The sequence below is a fragment of the Amblyomma mixtum genome, chromosome 4, assembly GCF_055824585.1.
Source record: "Amblyomma mixtum isolate Tamu chromosome 4, ASM5582458v1, whole genome shotgun sequence".
In the NCBI taxonomy this organism is placed as follows: domain Eukaryota; kingdom Metazoa; phylum Arthropoda; class Arachnida; order Ixodida; family Ixodidae; genus Amblyomma; species Amblyomma mixtum.
In genome coordinates this window covers 128,237,361-128,259,366 of record NC_143015.1, presented here as the reverse complement: position 1 = coordinate 128,259,366, position 22,006 = coordinate 128,237,361, and the positions used below count along the sequence as shown (strand labels likewise).

General features: G+C 45.1%; 1 protein-coding gene across 1 annotated transcript in view; it reads right to left on the bottom strand.

Annotated features, from left to right (window-relative positions):
* The window catches only part of LOC149348192 (fatty acid synthase-like), an 82,283-nt gene that overhangs the window by 35,346 nt on the left and 24,931 nt on the right, over positions 1-22,006 (bottom strand). The window contains exons 10-19 of the mRNA XM_089541701.1: positions 19,931-20,134; positions 19,394-19,651; positions 16,934-17,150; positions 15,717-15,971; positions 10,156-10,329; positions 8,022-9,246; positions 7,017-7,171; positions 5,961-6,170; positions 4,188-4,517; positions 1,933-2,052 (exon numbers count right to left, since the gene is read on the bottom strand). Coding sequence (XP_089397827.1) covers positions 1,933-2,052; positions 4,188-4,517; positions 5,961-6,170; positions 7,017-7,171; positions 8,022-9,246; positions 10,156-10,329; positions 15,717-15,971; positions 16,934-17,150; positions 19,394-19,651; positions 19,931-20,134 — 3,148 coding nt within the window. The remainder of the gene's footprint in view (positions 1-1,932; positions 2,053-4,187; positions 4,518-5,960; positions 6,171-7,016; positions 7,172-8,021; positions 9,247-10,155; positions 10,330-15,716; positions 15,972-16,933; positions 17,151-19,393; positions 19,652-19,930; positions 20,135-22,006) is intronic.

Genomic DNA, 22,006 nt, shown 5'->3' with positions numbered 1-22,006 from the left:
TGTCGACAGAAAATGTCACGCTTTTCGATTGGTGGAAACGGTCGTGACGTCACAGTGCGCGAATTTCAAAGGGGGCCAATTGTACTTTGGCTAGCAACCATGCAACCAATTGAAGGGATCGTATAGTGATGCTCCAAGTAAGTGGGACTGAGCTTAGTTAATTGCTTAATTACCCAATTAGCCTAATTAGCTTTACTAGTCAGGCCATATAAATAAATAAAACCGATTAAGAAATTGGTCGAGCTCAGGAATCGAACCCCGGTCTTCGGCGTGAGAGACGAGCATGCTATACACTCCGCCATGCCAGCTCGATGGTTTGGAATGAACAAAGGCGCGTCTAGTGAATACGGTGTCTTCACTCACTCTCATCCTCCTCCATTCCCTTCCGGCGAGGTTTAGGTGTCCACCGACAAATGAGAGACAGATACATTTCCTCTCCTCAAAAACCAATTTACCGACGAGCGAGGGGTAGAACCGAATGGGCGATGGCGTTCTATGGACTCCTTGGCAGCGTTGCAAGACGCTGTCGCGTTCCACTCATAGGGGCGAAGCTTAACATCTTAACCACACATCAGTGACCACACTTTAGGTCAAAAAAGTGCCCCCCTGAATTTTGTGACACAGTTACTGCGTAATTTCCTTTCCTCAAATACAATTTTCATTTTCTTCATTACGGCTCCTCTTTATCTATCTTCTTTCACTCCCACTTCCTCCCTTCCTCTACGGTGCGGTTCAGGTGTCCACCGAGATGACAGAGAATTACTGCGCCATTTCCTTTCCTCAAAAAGCGTTGCGTTCAAAGGGCAAGGCATCGCGCCGAACGGGTGGTGGCGTTCCGTGGACTCCCTGGCAGCGCTACAACGCGCTGTCGCGTTCCACTCCTAAAGGCGAAGCTTAAGCGTCATTAATTAGCAGGTAATTAGTATTCAGACATTAATCAGTAATTAACCATTAATTAGTGATTTGCCATCACTTAGTAATTAGTACTCAATTACATTTGACGCCGCCAGTGCCACAGAAACAGCGAAGGTGGTGCGGAAAACGCTTCCGCCTCTACCCACTTTAGACAGTCAAAGTGCCCCCTGAATTTTTTGTCAGGGAATCGAATGCGATAAAATTGATGGCATCAACCAAATAATGCAGGCGATATTAAGCTTCAACCAAAAGAGTAAAGAACAAGTAATATTTACATGCGGAAGCAGGATAAAACGCCAATGAAAAAGTATAAAAGAACAAAAAGTCAACAATCCTTGCAGCCGCTCATCAAATTGCAAACAGTATTACAGAAATTACGGCAACCAATAAACGAAAGAGAAGACCGACAAAGCCAGATCACAGAACTACAACTGTCGCCAGTAATCCAATATTTTTCGTAAACTCGTAAATCTGCGCTGAAAAAAAAAAGAAAAACCCGGCATGAAGGAATTAATTTCTACATTACGCATGGTTGAATTTCATAAGGACGCTAAACGGATACAATAAATCGTAGCTGGGCGGCTTATATTATTATGACCATCATCGTTCTCAGCCCTTGCTACGTGCACTGCAGGAAAATGGTCTTCAAACTGATGTTCAAATAATTCTTTCCCGCGCCTCCTACGCCCACGCTTTCGTGGCAGGCTTCGTAACCCTATTAGCCGCTTTGTTCTGCCCGCCTTAGCTGTGGCCGTCGTCTCTGGAAATTAAATTCGTTATCGCAACGGGCGGTCAGTTACTGGCACACTGCGTTACGCCTTACACGAGACAATTCAAGGCAGCAAACAATACAAAAGCCAGGGAGGCTGATCTGCAATGGAGCAAATCTCCTTGCAGCGAAGCAATACTAGAACAGACAATTTCTGCTGCAGAACGCCACTCCAACGCCCATACCTGGTTACTTCGTTATGTATTTTCTAAAGTCCCTTTTCATCACACTGTCGACGTCTCACTCACCCCTCCCTCTGGTTTCTCGCCGAACGTGTTCCTCGAAGGATAGGTCTCGTGAGTTGGCGATGCTTCGATCCTCCAACTGCGGAAAGCGACGCTTGAGAAACTCTCGCTTTTCCTTGGAACCTAAGGGGCGAGGCACAAAGGTGTGAGGTACATTTTACACTCCAAATCTTTTTCAATGTGGTGACAAAAACGGGACTGCTTTCGCTGCACAGTGCAAGCTCTTGAAGACGACACCAGCGGGAAAAGTTGAACTGCAGTGTGTAAGCAGGAAATATTGATTTCAATAACGCACGAAGCATGTTTCCCCGGAATAACCCTATAAAGTAAACTATTGCTTCGTGCAATGACATAAAAGCTGCGTACAAATTCTTCCTTTGTTTAAGTGTGCGCTCATAATCGGTAACGAAATTTTGCCTTGTTCTATCTTTCCTGGCCCGCATATTATATGCCGCTGTGAATGAAATAAATCAAATGATTGAAACAAAACCTCGAAATTAAGCATTTTGTTCTCGCATGCTTTTGTTAACCAAGGCTATCCTCAATGAAAGTATTTAACGTTCGCACACAAAATGAAGAACCAGATCTTGTGTCCCATAGTTTTCCCTTGCGGGGTCTTTAGGAACGCTTTTTGGAGCACTGAGAATCATCCACACGGAACCTTTGACAAAGAAAAAATCAAGTGGGAGTAAAGTGAACCGAAATGTCTTCCTTTTAACCACTGGGCATGATAGATGGGCTGAGAAATGTTTAGAAACTCTCTGAAATAATTCCTCAAGCTGGTCACGCGTGTCCGCTATAATTATTCTTCCATTCCATGTCATGAAGGAATACAAGTACAAAACTAACTTAAATATAGCGTGTGTATCCTGTGCATACAACAGGGAACGCTGCAGTTCTTTGTGCTGCTCCCGCTATAGTGCAAATAAAGAAATTTTAGAGGAACAATATTAACATGATACATATAAACGCAACAAGTGCGCTCGTTTTAAACTAAGCATGATTTTGATCAACTTGTACACGAGCAAAGTTAAGAATTGAGAATAGAAGTGTATGAGGCGTGTATATAACAATCAGGGCAGTGACGCTTAAGGGATATGCAGTAGAAACGTGACTTAGCTTATGCCTTATCATGAAATAAAGTTCAGTAATCTGTTAAGCGTAATATTGATCTGTCAAAAAATAATTACAGAAGACGCTACTCACTATGTGATTAATAGTGATGATAGGTCTAATGACAAAGAATCTTAATGCACACATTTATTTTGCAGCTATGCTTAACTGCGGAAACATGGATGAGATCAGATGCTAGAAGCAATCATTTCAAAGGTTCATAAGTTAGGCACCATGAAGATATTTAACAAGCTGCGCATTGCTGTGCTTGTCTCGGCATAGGAGACCTCCTCGGAGACATCTGTATCATCTCTGCTTGGTTCTTTACAGGACAAGGCTTTGCAACTCCCAGTTCAAACAACCCTCATCCTTCCTGTCAAGAACTCAAACGCGAGGTAATGCTCCTGGCATTTCATGTACAGTGATCTGAGATTCGAACTTGGGTTCTTTGAAATTTACGTTTCTTGGATCACTTAAACCCCAAACAGTACAAGAAATCAAACGGAGGAAAATGTACAGAGCTTAAAATCGTGGCTGAGCTCCTAGAGTTCAAAAGAAGTAGCAGATGATCACCGCAAATATAACCCGTGGTTTTCAAAACACGAAATCCGATTTTGAAACTACTGATTTTTTTCATGTTCAAGTACATATTATTTCATTCCGCTTTTAACAACTGAGGTTAGTTGTCTGGTGTCATCCGATTTCTCAGTATTTTTGACCATGTGGTGCCCACGTATGGCGTTAAAAACTGCTGCATTCGTTTTTGACCCTGTTTATTGCATCGTGTTTTTGTTTTGTTTTTTTCAATTTCGGCAACACTTTCGTTATGTATTGCAAACTAATATTTTTTGCGTCCGCTACTCCTGCCGGACACGCTTGTATTATTAGCCCAGTTGCTCAGCTAACGAATCAACCTGTCCTGTTTTTTCGCTGACATTTTCTTCCCCTGTAAAGAATGACGTTATTAGTTGACGCATTAACCTCTGTAGTTCCTGTTTGTGGCTGCCCATGAATAGTATATATTGCTTGCAGCGGATGTGAAAACGAGACCACGACTTAAGTCAGAAGTCGGCATTGACGATGATTGATTTACATTGCGAAAGTCATCCCCGGACTACCGTCACTGCTCTCCTTTTAACACTCACCAACGGTGGTGAAAACGGTGCATCCCATAGAGAAGGCGATGGAGATGGCTGCCTGGCCGACGCCTCCGCTTCCGGAGTGAACCAGAAGCGATTCTCCAGGCTGCATGCTCCCACGCACCAGGAGTGCGTAGTAGGCAGTGGAGTATGCCATGGGGACCGTTGATGCCTCCTCTAGTGACCAGGCTTCGGGAACCTCCCACAAGAGGTCAGCATCCACAGAGACTACCGTAGACATTCCCTCGGCGGGCACCAAACCCATAACCCGGCGGCCGTGCAAGTCACGACCCGAAAACTCCAAACCAAGGAGGCAATCACGGCTGGCCATTTTTCCTGCGCATTGTGAATGCGAAGCGCTTTGACCAAGCCCATGTGTTCGTCACACCGCTAAAACCATCAGGACTGCTCGGTGCTACGTGCACGGTCCTTATGCTGATATACAAGACGCATACAAACAATACAAGACGCGTCCGCGTCTTGTATTGTTTCTTTGGAGTAAATAAAGTATTTATTATTATTATTATTATTATTATTATTATTATAACCGTGTTGCCCCACTTTAACACGGAGGCTTTGTGATAACCCCTAACAAGTCCCGGAGATAACACCTAACAAGTTGATCATGGCTTTTTATTCATTTACACCATACCTCAATATAGGTCGCAAAAGACAATAAAAATATTTCCGGAATTAAGGAGTTCAGTTTAACTGCCAAATTTGGCCCAAGAGCCCTTAGCATGAACATCATTCTTCTCGAAAGGCGGTGCTAGAGCAACATACTGCATCGTGTACAGCATTATATGACCATTAAACATGGTTCCACCACACCGGAAAGTTACCTTGGCGCATTGTCCACGCCGGTTGCAGTAGTTTGGAATCAGCTGGCAATTAGTGTATAGGCACATAGCAGTCCATCGCAATGTGTGTAATTATAGCGCAGCTTGGGCTGTCTTCATTGCGGGCATTTCTGAGAACGTTGTGCAGTGCGATGGAATAGGCATTTGGCGTAAACAACCACTACTTTCCTGCTATTCTTCACTTTTATTCCAGTTATATTTTCTTCTTCGCCTAATGTCCCTCAGTACAAGGCAGCAAACCCCTGCCTTGTACTGGTGAAGCTCCACTCTTTCCGTTCTCCATCCTTTCTCTCAAATACGAATGTTGAATTACGAATGCTATTTGAAGAAGGTGGAACATGAACACAGAGAAATATAGAGAGGATGATGAATTTAGCATACTGAACAGACTAGCCTGGGAGCAATAGTTACTCAATATTCAACTTACTGAAAAACATTTTTGACGCACAGTGCTGAAAACAGACTTGTGTCTAAAGCGTTGTTCTTCAGTGAGTGTACTTAGCACTCTGCATTGTTCGATCCCTTTTGTTTTTATCTGTATAAGAGCTTACAGTGGTGGCGCTATTAATGTTAACGTTTCGGTGTGCTTAGCTTTACATAATTATGCAGTTCCTTCCGGTTCTTTAATTATTGAACAAAACTGGCGTTAGCAAATTAGTTTTCAGTTCACAGCACACTAACCAAAAAAATTTCTGCTATTGACTCCTTTTCTCCTATCCTGCTTTCAAGTATTTCGGGAAATTTCTGTCTGCTAATAGCAGAGCTTCCTGATCACAAGCAGCATTTGATTAGCCCTCTACGAAGAACATCACAGTGCTTCAAGCAGTCGTCAGTTGCAATAAGTGTCTTAAAAAATGGTGTGGTCTCCCTTGCTGTGGAGCGTCATAATAGAGAGTAAGAACTCGGAGAGCAAGCTAACCTGGCAGAGCATCGGGAGGAAGCTTCCCTGTGGCAAGCATGACGTCGCGGAAGTTCAGCGGAGCGTAGTACACGTAGCAGAGCCCTCTGCCGGCCACGCCAGGTGATAGCGCGTAGCGCAGCGGAGATTCGTTCCACTGTAGACTTGACAGGTCACCACGAGTCTCTACATTGAGGAAGGCGTACTCGGTCATCCTCTTCGGAGCTCCATCTGCAACATGTATTCAGGCATTATGTTTAGCCAGAGGAATGATTTTCATGCATTCCCTATTTGAGACCCTTCTTTATTCTAATTGTCCGTCTGTTGGCTGAGGGATCCTAGTAAACAACATAACTATTCGCCGCCAAACGCAAATAAAGACCCGGCGAACGACAGATGAACAGTGATTGTGAGCCCTGGTCCGGCGTCTGGGTTTCGAGAAAGATATTTCGTAACACAGCGCATGTTTAGTCGACATTATGAGTGCTACGTTACTCATTAAAAAGAAACATGCTTTCCGCATTATCACATCGACGTACTATATAGGCACCACTGCGGCTATTAGGCAGACCGTCAACAGCTGCATATTTATCCACACTTCTCTTGAATTAGATTGCGTTTTTCGATTGCCTGACTTTCGCCCTACCACATGCAGCTTTTAGCAGATTTTTTTGTAACTATTGGTTTTCATCACCCTTTGCTCAAAGCCCGTTTAAAGGCAATAATAAAACTAACCTCCTCATTCCGCATCAACCTCAGCCGCCTTCTGTTATTTCCGCTCAACATGGCAGCCACTTCCTCACTTGAAAATATCACGAGTTGTATTGTGAGCTCTTGCACTTACGATATTTATTTTTAGTTAAAGTAGCCTAAACTACTGTCTCCGCGCTAATTCATGCTGCTCTGTGCTTATGTTGAATCTATTTTTTCAGCAGTTTGTCTGATAAAATGCGACTCTGGATGGCATGTCTTTTACCCTTTCACAACACGTAAAAACATCCTCTATTGGTATCCCGAAGTAAGCTGTTCAAATACGCACAATCATCCAAACATACATAACGATCGCGATCCACTCACGTGTCTGAGTGGCCACGTGCCTGTATGATCCCCACTGTCCATCTCGATATATGTTCATGACGAGGTCCTTTTCCAAAATCTTTTTGAATTCTTCGCCTTCCAGCATGAACTCAATGGGGTGTTTCCGTACCTTCTGGCTGGCGTCAAATAAACATCTGTGAAAGGAGACCGTGACAACAAGGCAAATGAAACGCATACAGTAGGACTTAAAAGCAACAATTCGTTGTTATATACATCTAATAAAATGTGAAGTTGCAGAAAAAAAGTTACAAAGTATATAATTTATGTACAGGAAACGTCCCTCGCATTCACTGAAAACACAGAGCCTTTGGAACGCCACACCACAGAAAGGTCATACCATTCCTAACATAAAATACTTACAAAGTCACGAAGATACACGATTAGAAAAATGGGAGAAATTAAAAACAACATGCAAGTTCATCAGCGCCCGTGTTCATGCATGATTATCTTCTGCGGGAATTTCATTAATAGATTCTGTCTCACTTTAATTTAGATTAGCATTGGGCTGAAAGACGGATAGTATTTCTGTCGATGGGTCATGTTTCAAGAATTTCTGCTTTTGGTGCAACCTCCGTGACGCCAAAGAAGAACTGACACTTTTACGCTTTCTTCGCATACAGTTCGCAGCCCCGGTGGGAGTATCCGAAATTAAACCTTTCACAAGATCCTGAAATTTGAAATTTTTACACATTAGCTGCATGCTAGCTCGCAGTCGCTAGTGTCCCTGTCAGCTGCACCTCACTAATACCTCTTGCGTCGGTTAGCATATTATTGCGCTATTCCAGTTGTTAAGGTTTCTGCATTACAGCAAAAAGCTCAGTCGTGAAAACGACAGATCAACACACGTCTGTCCGCGTGATCTTCACTTTGGCTTTTTTACCTGGCCTACTCTTGTGCCCTTAATTTCTAACTAGGGGTGTCGAATGCTGGTCCATAACTGGCACTAAAACCCGAAGTTAGTGGGTAGCGTTTCGACATGCGTACCTTATACGGTTCACAGCTCTTTCCACTCGTAGGCAGTTCATCAAACCGACAATACCGCTGATGGGGGAATCATCAGCGAGCAGCCAAACGTTCTTCCCCGCCGGGTTGTTCTCACAATTTAAAACATTGTTCTTGAGCGTGTCAATCCAATCAAATCCCAAAATTTTCACTTTGACCACATCTTGCTTCTCTACGACGGCGGCCGCGTTCGCTTTTCTCAGTAGCATCAGCGTCGACCACTTGTTCGACTTCAGTCCCACCAAGCAAAAACCGGAAGCTCTGAAGACGGACTCTACCACCTTCCGTTCATGATGTGGTAGCGGAACTCTCCCGAGAGTAGACAATAATATCTCGGCCGGAGTCAGGGCTGTACGGTGATGAAGAAGTACGAACCCGCCCTCACCACAGCACATTGAAATTTGTTCAGCCAATGCCTCAAGACCGTTTCTTTCGCTGGGCACATCGCGCACGACGATCAAATCAACCTCGGGTAACTCCGCTCTTGAGGTGCAGGTCAGATCCCACGCAACTGTCCTGGTTCCTTCCGGCAGTTGCTCCATTGCAATGGTCTCAGGGCATGGGTGGGCTATGGTGTATTCAGACTTGACCAAGGTATTGGAGCGAGGAAGCAGAGAAGACACCAGTGGTGCTAGGGGCAGATCGCTTACGTCAAGAACGAATTCCAGTATTCGCATCCTCCTCGAACTTGTATTTTCCACAGCTACGTCAAGAAGGTGCCTTAGGGAATCTTCTCTGAACAAAGCTGTGTTAAGGAGGTCTTTGTCCAGGTCTTTCCCATATCTTGCTAGTGCCGACTGCACGGCTGAAGCTTGATTTGAATCCCGACTTTTCACATAGTTCTCGATGTCGACTAAAACTGACAGGATGACGTGGTCCTCAGCAGTGCTTTTCAAGAACAGTCTGAGCCTTCCTTCCGCTGCCTTGTACCGTTCCTCTGGAAGTTCTGAGATCCCCGATATATTTTGGTCGCATGCCGCGCGAATGCGCCCGGCCACCAGGCTGCACACATCAATGTAATCAAGCACGAAAGCTTCCCGTTCATTTTCTGCGGACTCGTCGTCTATGTACGGCACAAACTTGTGCTCGTCGAGACGAAGCACCGGCTCCGCAAGGCGTCTCGGAGCAATACTTGTCTTCAGGCCCAGAATGGCAATTCCTCCAGCACGGCATGTATTGAGGCAGCTGTCGTATGCTGTGGGTATACCTGCAGAAGTACAAACTAACTATAGTGTGTGCTCACTTGCACAGCCCTAGCAGGCATCAAAACTGATGTACAGGAGTGGCATCACATTGAAAGAATATAAACAGCAAAGCGTTAGGAACTAGAACGACAAAACGGTTTGATAATCAGAAGAGCGAGTACACTGGCAAGAAATGTACGAATATAAATGCCTAATAACTTGAAAGGGCCTTCAAATAACACTTCATCCCTGAAAGAAATTTTAGAGTTCAGAAAGGCAGAAACAGAAAATATCGCACTCTGCGTGTTTTTTAGTCACTAAACACACAGCTCTTTTGCGGTTTAGGGCCCTCGTTCTCGTATTTCCAAACGCTCATTCTACAGAATATCTCTTGATTCACTGTACGAATTCATCACAGCTCTAACACGTGATATATTTTAAAAAATTTTCCGAACAATATGGAGAAGCACCGGAAAGCGAAACAACTGCAGAGAAGCATATATTTATTGACGCAGTTCGTGCTGAAGGCTGAAAAATCTACAGCAACTTTTATGTTCAGAGTAAGAAATATTGGCAACTGTATAACACTTTTCCCGAAACTCAGCAGGAAAGAAACAATCTCTCTACATCTTCGGTTTTTAGATTGGTTTCCCAAGTAATCCGCTATTAGCGCGTCTTCTCATTTGGTGTTAAAACGGCTATTATGGAAGCATTATTTATGCACATATGCTCTTACTATTTCTCGTGTCATTTAACTACCCTGTCACTTCAAAGCCAGGTTTCACTTCAGGTCTTCCGACATGCACACACACGAGTGTGCGTACCCGCTCTCGTGTGTGAGCATCTGTAGTGGTGCATCATGACTACAGTGCGAAGATGCACTTGTCTCGCTTCTACTCACATCTACCTGCGTCACGAAGGTTTCCACTCACCAGCGTCTCCGCACTCTCGAACAACCCGAGCGTGAAGATTAGGATCAATGCGACATGACTGAATCTTCACTGGTAACCTGAATGTTTGTCTGGGGTTCGGAAACAGGCAGATCTGCAGCATATTGTCTAAAAACGTCACCCATTTGTCCTCCCACTTGATGGTGCCACAGCAACCTGTGGGAAGAAAACCGAAAACGAAAGAATAAACCTTTATTCGCCGCATAGGTTGCTGGGAGAAGCAAGACTTAGTGTATATTGAAATTTAACGGAAGAAATTGCTACTTCACATAACTCACCCAAAGACCGAAAGCACTCTCCTCATTTCATGCTTTCGCTTACTTTTTTTGACGCCTCCTCGGCGAAAGGCGTAAAAGGGTCCTTTAAGCCCTTCAAAAAGCTTTAGTATGTAGTCTATCGCCCACAAACTCTTTGCTGCTTTGCTACGAAATAATTACAGGCATGGGAGTTGACCTAATTGCTACTAGTTCCTTGTTCTGAAACCTCACTGCGCGCTTTATTTTATGCCCTGTCACACGCACTAAAGTAGCGACACTGAATCAATAAACAGCGGCAAATGTATAAAAAAGAAGTCTTCATTTTGCAGCCTAGTTTAAAATACTGAGCAACTGCCATTTGAACTTTCGAAAGTGTTTTGTTACATCTGGTTGCAAAGAGCGTAGATATCAAATTATATGCCGTTCATATTTGTTGGCAGCGATTATGCCTCAGCTCGGGCAGTGGACAGGCCCGTGCAATGTCATTTCTATTCTTCCATCAGTCAACACTTTTACGCAATGCTGAATGAATAGGTTGTCATGGAAAGTTCTTGAATAAGCGGGCGTAGTAAAAAACCGCTCTCAGCTTTTGTCCTTCGGCTTTAAAATTTTACTAAACCCTCCGTTGTGGTTCAGTAGGTTTTGCATTCGGCTCCTCATTCCAAAGTCCCTTCGTAGAATGCCAGCCGGTCGGGCGCATTTCGATGCAGGTGCACTGAAAAACACCCCTCGTGCTATGCGACGCGAGTGCATGGTAAAGAACACCACTTTGCCTAATTAATCGGGAACGCTGTACTACGGCGTCCTTAACAGGCCTTGGGCCGCTTCTGTACTTTAAGACAACCATACCAGGTGCCACAAACATGTTCATAAAAAATGAAGAACTGGGACCTCTCCAAGCCTCTCATTTCACTCCCAAATTGTCGCTAGCTCTTCGTAATCACAATAGAAATTTTTCTGCGGTAAAAATAGTATCCATTCCGCAGCGCTAGTACTCACCGAAGACACAGGCTGCACTAGCTTGCTAAAGAATACACAGAATCTTCAGGTTTTCGGCGGTGACTGTTTCTTTTGGGGCAATTTGGGGGACCGCAAGCAAGTACCACAATGACAAAATTTCGCAAAAATTTGATCTAAGTTTAGTAAATGCAGCTAAGCTTGACCAAAGGGATGCGAAACTTTGACTTACGCTTTTATAAATGAGATACCAAGTTAAATTAGGGTAGTTCAGCAGCGCAAACATACAAGACAAAGCGGGAAAAGGAACACACAGACTGGTTCAGCGCCGGTCAGTGTGTTCCTTCTCCTAGTCTGTCCTGTTTTCTTCCGCTGTTGAATATCATAAATTGTTAAAGGGATACTGAACCGAACTTTTATAGCTGCTCTATTGCATGTAAACAAGAGCTTGACTGCTAAAATTGATAAATATGACAAGCATTTTAGCGAAAAAGGCGGATAACACGCTTTTTTTCGCGATTTATTGCCGTATCATTTCACCTGGCGGCCGCCTGTGGAAGCTGCGACTAGACGTCATTGCACCCGCGCTCCCACCGTTCCCGCAGAAGCACGATTGCCGTCGCTACTCGCGGCTTTTCCATGTCTGTCGTCTGCTCACGGCGTACGCAGACATGTCACAATGTTAATCGATGCTGTCTACATGTCATAACCGAATGCACGCTTACGTCCGCTAAATGCAGTTACTTTTTCCGGACCTTACGCCATTTCTGACATTCTCACTTTTAAAACAGAAGCGCGACGATGTTCAGACTAGTGGCGCCATCTGGTGGTTAGGAGGGGGAGCATTATTGTCAACAAAACCGACATCCCTCTTAGCTTAAAGGGGGCAGGATCGTCACTCTAAATAAAAAATAAAGCAAATTTATTACACGTAAGTTTTAGTATGGGCGACAGGAGACGAAGCGAAAGACCGGTGGCCCTTTTATGGCCAGTGAACGCGCTTAAGAAGCCAGTAACAGCGACGCAATCAGTCCGAAGCGAGGTAGTTTCACGCATCGAAGGGCGCCGCCATATTTGTCACCGCGGGAGGGTGCCATGACGTCACACTCTTCACCTCGCGCTTGCCGGGAGGGCTTGGCGCGCGCTCATGAAACATCGAAAATGAAACCATCCGCTGAAAAATATGCGCAGTGAGACGACTAAATTTCGGTGTAATCACGTTCCGAGAATCTATTTTCAGCGTTTTTGTTCAATTTTCAGATTTTGCTTCAGTATCCCTTTAACAACTAGCCCAGTCTGCCTTGGAATGAATTTTATTGGACCTTTGTCTGAAAAAGGACAACCGTCCCTCGCTTGTACAAAATTACAGTGCAGCGACTGATGTCGCCCGATACACAATGATGCAGAACGGCGACTATTGTCGCCCCCCACCAGAAAAAAAAAAACGTACATGAGTGCCCCAATAAAGTTCAAAAGAGTATAAAAAAACGCGGAGGAAGCGCGCGGAAAAAATCTAGCTACCACTCCGCCTGCAAACATCGCGCAAAACACCGGCGCGCAACACTTAATATGCGAGGAACCGCACCGTCACACGGCCCCCTCTGTTGACTATAAAGCGGGTGCTCCACCGTCGCTCGAACTCGTCTACCGTTCTTCTTATGCCGAATTACTTCAAAGTATCTTAGAAGTAAAGCAAAAATGTGTGTCACAATAGCCAGACTAAAAGAAGCCAAGCGAAAAGCGACAAGTTCTATTGTTCTGATATACATGGTCTGTTCTGAAAGTAGTAGGACTCATTTTTTTTAATAAAATTTATTCAAGAGGATAGTACAAACGATTAGAATTTTTCAAAGTAGCACCCTTCCGCACCTACACGCTGCTGCCAATAAGTTTTTCAGTTTTCGTACGCCGCCAGGAAAGCCTGTACCAGAATTATGTTTAGCTCCCTCGTCACGGCCTGTTGAACCGCCTCTACCGATCCGTGATGTTTCCCCCTGCGCGTTGATTTTATTCTCGAGAATAGAAAAAAGTCTGGCGGGGCCAAGTCGGGGCTGTAGGGGGCCTGGGGCAGCGTTGCCACCTTGTGCTGGACAAAAAATCAGGGTCCTCATTCACATGATGAAGATCCCGGCAGATCAGTTTCCGGTTGGCCTTTTGTTCCTCTGGCAACACTACCGGCGCCAACTTCGCGCACACTTTCCTCATGGCTAAGTTTTCTGTCACGATCTCAAAAACTTCGGTTTTAGGAATGCTCAAGACATCAGCAGTCATTCTAATACTCATCCTACGATCACTCTTCAGTAAATGTTTCACTCGCTGCACATTTTCGTTGGTCTTGCTGGTCGATGGGCGTCCGGAGCGGTCGTCGTCTTCCACTCTTTCCTGACCTTCTCGGAACAGCTTGTGGCACTCAAAAAACACCTGATCTACCCATGGCAGCGTTACCGTAGGCCTCCTTAATAATTTCGTGAGTCTCTTTGCCCGTTTTACAAAGATTTACACAAAATTTGATCGCGTATTACTCGTCCAGTAAACGCTCTATGATTCTGCGTGACGAGACGTTTCGACAGGGGTTCACAGTACAAGCGACCTCCTCTCTTCAACGGCCGAAAGCCGACTGCCGATTTTCCCCAGCATTCCCAATATCCCACTTCAACGATCCTGCACGCGCAGACCGCCTCTCGTACTCCCGTTCGCCCAGGAAAAAAACCAGTCCTACTACTTTCAGAACAGACCCTTTATTACGAAAACGAACCGGCAAAAACATTTTTCATCAGATTTTTTTTGTAAGATTATTGCATCAGGCTTGGTGAAACGCAATCATAATCAGTCAATGCTAAGTCGAACTCGAGAATGTTACTCTTTTTACCTCAAAGTATCCATAATCACAATAGAAAGAGCTCGATCTTTATGATGCCTTTATTTCATTATTATCGTAAACAAAAGAACACTTCAAAATTAGAATTAGCAGATAGAGAAGGTATTTAAAAGAAATCTTAAAAGAAATTGACGACGAAGAAAAAGTTTTGTGTCTGGTTGTCCCTCCAACTTGTTTTCTTATCGTGGTGGAAAGTGCTAAATTTGCAGCGCATAACGTTTTGAACAATACCTGCGATTTTTTGGCTGCAAAATTCTGATGCCGAATAATCATTGTTTTTGCGGAGAGGAGCCGGACCAGTTGGTGCATTATTATAGTGAAAAACAACGTGGGAAAAACGAGATAGCGAAGAGAAGAAACATAGACTCAAGCGATGTTTTTTACTCTGAAACGCCAGTCGTCCTTGTGCGTCTTATCCGCGAAGAAGGTGCCTAAGCAGAGCCCCTCACTGTTCACTACAGCCAAATCCACCTTGATCAAGTTCTGTTTCTTGCCTTCACTGCCCAGTTTTACGCGCACTCTTTTCACTATAATTGTCGTGCAGCTTGTAACAGAAACTTCTTCATATAATTCATGTGGAAAGATTACCGTTGAACAAAATTTTTCTCTTGTTCTGCACTGACCCTAAATTGTAATTTAGCAAAATCGCCCAAGCGACATCTTCTACATCATCTGATATTCATGTCTTTTCTAAGAAGAGAACCGTGTTGCCGCCAAAGCTATGAACATTTCCTTTCTGTGGCGACACATCCGCCCATCCCTTTTATACAGGTATATGAAAACTAGAAACTGTTATGGGACCTCCATTGCCATCCTTACTTGAATGCGCCCAGTTATTTCTCACGTAGCAGCGCAAAAAAAACGAGGACAAAAGCGAGCGAGGCGACACAACACAAGCGCAGTGTTATGTCTCGCAAAACGAGGACAACGCAAAAACGTGGACAAAAGCGAACGTTCCCTTTTGCCCTCGGTTTTTAGCGCTGCTAAGTACGAATCCACACCAAATAACCCAACTTTCTGTTCCGTTATTTCTATGGCCTACTGGTGGCGACTTGATCTGTGGAGGTCTCGGAGCTCTTCATCGGCAGTGCGGTTTTGTGCAACACCTTCACGCAGAGCATGTCCAGGGCCGTACAATGGTGCACCGTGATGACAGTTTTGAGTGTTGTTAGTTGGCTCCAGATCAAGTTATTATTTTAGGGCAAGTTGTAACGTGAGACGCGCTCGAGTAATGTTGCTCTTTACATTAGTGTCACCTCTGCGCTGTTTACATACTATGTGATACGCTGCTTTGAAAGAGTATCTACTGACCACCATTACACTGGCCAGCACAACTCCTATCCCAAATCATTGAACGTCACTTCTTTCCTTGTTCGTATCGCTCAGTACTCATCAAAAGGTACCGCAAGGTATAGGCACAGACAGCCACACCGCACGAAACGTTCACTTACTCTGGAAGTCGATCTTCAGCACAGCTTGGAACTTTCCTTGGTACTCGTAGCCTCTCAGTCTTAGTTCCTTGTAGAAGTCTTCGGCGTCCAACTCGTCCACGACATTCTCGGATGGTGGGCCTGGTGGGTCCTTGTCCAAAACTTTCTCACCTTCACAGGCTATGCGCATGCGGCCGCTTACTACAACTGTTCCTGCTTCGCAGATCTCGAACTCTCCCGACGCTTGCAAGACGTTCATCAGGAAACGTACTGGACCTGCTCCAAACGAAATAGGGAGTAGTAGCCTTGGTAGGCTTTTTTTTTCTATACCTTGGCTTACTTAGCCAATATTCCTAAGCAATTTCTTCATCATACAGTCATTTACTTCGACATCGTAGATCAGGCTATTCGGAGCAGAATTTATCTATTTTTTAGGCACATGCAGATTTAGGGAAGAATAGTCAACGCTCGAATTGCAATATTTGTGTGTACTTCTGATGAGTTACAAACCAATGTGAAGAAGTTGTACCCTGTGGTTTCTATCTTCTTCATAGCGAGGCTGCAACAACTTTCATCTCTCCGTGATTAACCTGTTTTCTTCAAATTCAGTGTGTCAATTTTCTTCCCAGCGTAGACTCGCCGTCCAACTACAATCCTCCAATCCACACTTCCGCACACTTCCTGAGTATTAGGCATTCCATGGTTGTCGTACATTTCAATGTATCTACGATATCAATTATCGGGATCATAGGACCTAACCTTAAAAAATATGTTTTGTTGTTTTCCTGTCTCCTAGGCAGCAGTAACAAATGTCGTATGTGGATAGAATTTTTCGGCGGTACCATCTCGTGCTCAAAACCGTCGCTGACGGCAGTTGCAAGTTCTTAAACAACAATGCGATGTTCAAATGCAATGTAAAGCGTGTAACTGTGAAGCACACGCTGTCGGCAGTGTCTCTGCCTTAGAGAGAACATTCACACGCTGTTGCAATATTACATCTTGATTGCCACTCCGCGCATACCTGAAGCTGTTTCGATTACTCTAGGATTGCCTCTTTCAGTGGCGCTTAACAGCACGGTTTTGGGAATTTAAACCAGATCAAGTGGGCCGGCAGTTCCTTCTAGAAAAAGAGCTTATAAACACGCTTTTTACGGGAATTGCTGGGGCGGCAGCCTCTAATGCATAAGCAGGACACTTTACTTGCATATTGTCTAAGCCATAATACACATTCCTCTTACCCTTTTTTGGCAAAATGGTGGCCCGGTGTAAGCTGACATCTTCGAAGGTCACGGGTAACTGGTGGAAAGGCTTGCCGTAGCGCTTCGCCAAATTCTTCCAGGCCATCACCAAGTAGCCAGCAAAAGGAAACATTGTGCGTCCGCCAACACAGTGACCAGCCAAGTAGGCGTCTCCTTCGTTGTCCTCAGGGTCTACCGTGACGACATCTTCTGCCCACTGCGCAGTTTTTATTGGTGTAAATTTCGAAACAAATCACAGCACTAGCTTCTTAAAAGCGTCCAAAGCCTTTTTTATACTCTCATATACATGACACATCCGCCGCACGAACGCGCAGTATTGCGGTTTCGCTTTGGCCCATCGCACTATTGTGCTCGCAAGTTGCCGCTGTGCGTCATTGTCTTTTGCGTTCGGCTGCTCACTCCAAATTCACGGAATCTAATCCTCACAGCAGCGGCTGTGTTTCTTCTGTACGCAGAATGGACAATTACCAATGTGCTTAGCTATATCAGTGCCACTCAAAGAACCCCTTGCGGTCAAAATTAATCTGCAGCTATCTACTCAAGCGTCCCTCATAATCCTTTGGCACCTTTCTTTCTTTATTTCTTTTTTTCTCTCGGAATTTTCAGGCAATATGCAGCATTTCCAAATTGGCAAGACAAAATGAGCTGATTGGCCTCCTTACAAGGTCATGGTCTCGCCGGGCGCAGCAAATGCTTCAATATTTCACAAAAAAATTAAAAATCTTGCGCAAGCAATCATTGTACATAACTTTCAGCTCTAAGAGGAGACAGGTGCGCTATGTGTTCTGCACGAAAACATAGGGTATTAGTCACACGAGGAAATCACAAAAGGAACAGGCGCATATGCAAATTGTGTTAGCCGTAAAAACTAGCTGCAGCAAATTCAGCCCCGCTACCATACCTTGCTCTCATACTCATGATGTGTCTGAAAGCGGTGCATGGCGATTTCAGAGCAAGACTAGCCAGTGGCGCTGGCAGCTGTAATAACTAAATTCTTACGTGGCGTTTGCGGTCACAAAATAACTCAGCGGTGCAAAGCTCGCACATATATGCTGGGCTTTTAAAATAAATTATTCATTTATTTTAAAAGCCCACCATATATGTGCGAGCTTTGCGTTCGACGTAACTTTAATCGAAACAGCGACAATACTTGGTGGGTAGTTAATTGAAGTGAGGAGAGGAACGTATGTTTCACGAGAACGTCAGCGATATTCCCTAACGCCAGCCTTCCCTAAAATGTCAAAAGCGAGAGACTGCAACAACGCATCAGCGAACGACTGAACAAGAGGAGCTGTTCATCGCAACGGACGCGGTCTTTAATCCCTAGCTCCTCCGAAGACTTTTGGGTTGCGAGTGTAACGTAAGGCGGCCCCAGGCTTGCACGCGATCTCTTCGCATTTAAGAGCGAGCATAGCTTCAGAACCGCTCCAGTCACCCTGCGAAGCCAACGCCTTGGTTAAGCCAGAATATCCGGTCACTGCGGAATCTGGACGGGAAATGTAGCGAATGCAGACAAGAAACGGCCATACATGCGTACTCATGCATGCCAGCATAGGGAAGAAGCATGCCCGCTACCTACCCTTTAGTGCGTAACAGTCATCAACGATGACAGCCTCTTACGGGCGCCCATTATATGGACCACACATCTCTTGCGTTTAAGCGTAGTAACTATACTTCTTCTGGCAGGGAGGAGAACACCCGAGTTCTCGGCTACGACATCATACTCCTGAACAAACGGCGTTTAGCCGATAACGTCATTAACAGCCGTCGCTGTGAATGTGATGCAATGTTTACGATGCCTTCAACGCTCATCACAGCTGGACACGCAGTCGCGTTGCAATGAGATGATAGTTGAGAGCGTATATTGCTGGGCTACGTGGTTGATAACGTACAGAGGCTGTAACCAGCGGAAATTTAGACAGGACAAGTGTGTCGCGTTGTTGTGCTTGTGCCTCCTATTAGCGTGTAAGAAATAATTCGATGGGTATCAACTCCGAGCAAAATTGTTCCTTGTCGGTTTGCATTGTGTTTCGCATTTTCTGTACGCACTGTCCGCATAGCAAGGGCGCTCCATTGTTGTTGCTGCCTCTCCCGCGGCGCTGCCTGCTCGTTGTCGTATTTTATGTGGCACCAATCCGGTGGTTCTTACTAGCTCAAAATCACCTCTTGCGTGTCCGCAGCTGGTCTAGCACGAGCTCCGTAACGCGGAACTGCCCGCTCATCGCCGTCTTCTATGTAGCAAAAATCCGCGCTTTCGCACTGATTCTAATGTAGCAAACATTCTCTGTAGTTTTTTTCTTGTCCTGCGTCCGTTTCTGCGATGTTTCCACCATGTGTGCAAAGAGATAACCGCCGCGCAAATTTTTCCGACCTAGCTGAGGTAATACGATATGATTCAGTAGTGGTCTCACATATTCCTGGGAACGTTCGCCGCCTTACCTGTCCAGAACTGGCGAACTCGTTCCACTTCGGCACTGTCCAACGTTGCGAATGGTCCCAGCTGACGAGGTGGCCGATGCTGGGTGTGCCGCGTGGTACGGGGAAAGGCACCGGAGGGAAAAGGGCTGACAAGTCCAGCTGTACACCATGCGTGTGCAGCTTTCCCAGCGTGCTGAGGAAGTACGTGATGTTGTCCGTGTCGCGCTTCATCAGGCCTAGGCAGGTCGCGGCGGAGCCCAGGGCGCGCCGCAGGATCGACTGCGAAGAGTTCACATTTTAAGCAGGAGCTCAATTCGAGTTACGTCGCGAAGCCAACACAAGGATCGACAGCCTTGACCGCCGTGGCATAGACTCGGCGTGAGGCGTTAGGAAGCTGATTTCCTCCTTGAGAGAAGTTAGTTACATTATGGCTTGTAGCGTTCTGTGGCGAGGGGAGCTCTTGCATCTCAAGATTTTCATTGTTACGCAGATGTCTTTCAAATGTGTTACTCTAAGAACAATAACAATTTACTGAGAGGAATTGTATGCCCGACTCACCTGAAACAGGCAGTGGGGTGCGATCTCCACAAATATGGCGTCCTTAGGTACGTGCTCCAGGGCCTCACTGAAGAGCACGGGCGACACCAGGTTGTTGACGTAGTACTCGGCCGAGCAGAGCTGGGCTGCGGGCTCGTTCCAACGACTGGCAGGCACCGAGGAGCTGACCCAGCGCCTGCTTCGCCGCTTAGGTTGCGGAACCACCTGTTCGATGCAAGTGTAGAAGAAAAAGAAATTTGGCAAAAAAATTTACTTTTAAGCAAGAATTGCGTATTAGTAGAGGAATTGCAGCTTCCTCCTTCATATATCAATGTTTTCTGCCTAAGATATATTCGTTCTCCATTGAATCTAAAACATTTCATTATTTCCCCATTTCCTCTCGCATAATCTTCTACGTCCGAAAACTCTTCCCTCAGTTTCTTTTAAACAATTTGTGGTCGTCTCTGCCAGCGACAGATTTACTCTCGTTTGACGATACTAATTGTGGCTACAGCCATGTAGAAGTTGGCTCCACTATTTATTTTTCCGCAAACATTACCTGCTCGGGCTGCCGATCCCAAAGCAAATTTTCTTTCTTTTTTAAAATCATTTGTTTTCTCATTCTTAGCTCCCATTATCACTGGGTATTTTGCAAGTTTCCTTTTCTTCGCCAAAATTATGCCCCTGTTCCTGTATTGCCACTGTCCACACGGGTATGGGCTTATACAAGGGGCACAAAGCAACAACATTGTTTTCCATCAGAGGTCCTGTTAAAAAGCGCAAAAATTCAGGGGCGCGCTCTGTTAACCTAAAGTGCGGTGAGCCGAAAGCCATAAGCGTGGTGTTGCTGCTTGTGTCACTGATTTGTGGTTAAGATGTTAAACTTCGCCTCTAAGAGTGGAACACGACAGCGTCTTGCAACGCTGCCAGGGAGTCCCCAGAACGCCATCGCCCGCTCGGCTCTACTTGCTCGTAGGTAAACTGTTTTTTGAGGAAAGGAAATGTATCTGTCTCACATATCTCGGTGGACACCTGAACCTCGCCGTAACGGGAAGAGAGGAAGATGGGAGTGAACGAAGACAACGTATTAGCGGTATTAGATTAGCGTGCTCGTTTAGCTCTCCGGAGACAATGGTTCGATTCCCCAACTCGACCAATTTCCTACTCGGTTTTATTTATTTATCTGGTCTGTCTAAAAAGGTTAACTAGGCTAATTGGTTAATTAAGCAATTACCTAAACTCAGTACCACTACTTGGAGCATCACTACACGATCCCTTTAACTGGTTGCATGGTTACTAGCAAAGTACAATTGGCCCCATTTGAAATTCGCGCACTGTGATGTCACGACCGTTTCGACCAATTGAAAAGCGTGACATTTCTGTCGACCACTTCTGCTTACAACGATGACATATTAAAGGCTTCCGCCTTAAAAAAAAAGCCAGAAAGCTATGCCACGTTACGAATGAATACCCCACTGCATTTAGTACAGTAATGTAATTGACTGAACGCAGGTATGACGCTTCAAAGGTTTCCTGCTTTTTTGAGCTCTAATTATTTTTCTCCAGGTTTATATCAATAAGAATAGCAAGACCTTGCTGACCTGAAGGCTACACATGTATAAATGCAGTGTTGCGGCATTTTGCGAATTGCTGCGCGTAGTTGCGCTAGTCTTGCACTCGGCGCCTGAGACCTTGAGACGCTACTCGACTTTTCCCCTTTTAAAGGCACTGTTTTCGGCTGTCTCCCCCTACACAGCACCAGGGGTACAAAGCTCCAGCAGAGGGCCATTGTGTTTTTGAAGTTTGAAGTTTTGAAGTTTGAAGACTGACGTTGTTATGCAGTGATTATAATTGGCGCTTTTCTCTCTTTTTATCTGCAAATCGACATGCAATTTGTAAAGTAGAGTAATATGATAACCTAGTAGAAAAGATGAAGCATAAGCTCAAAAGCCAAATTGATTGCGACGGAAACATCTGCGCCTATACATGCACCTGATGTTATTCTCCGTAGCTGAAGCATGTTAACATTAGCGATAGAGTACAGTTCCGACATGTAGTCGACGAGCCAGCCAACAAGATCAGCCTCGATACGTTCAC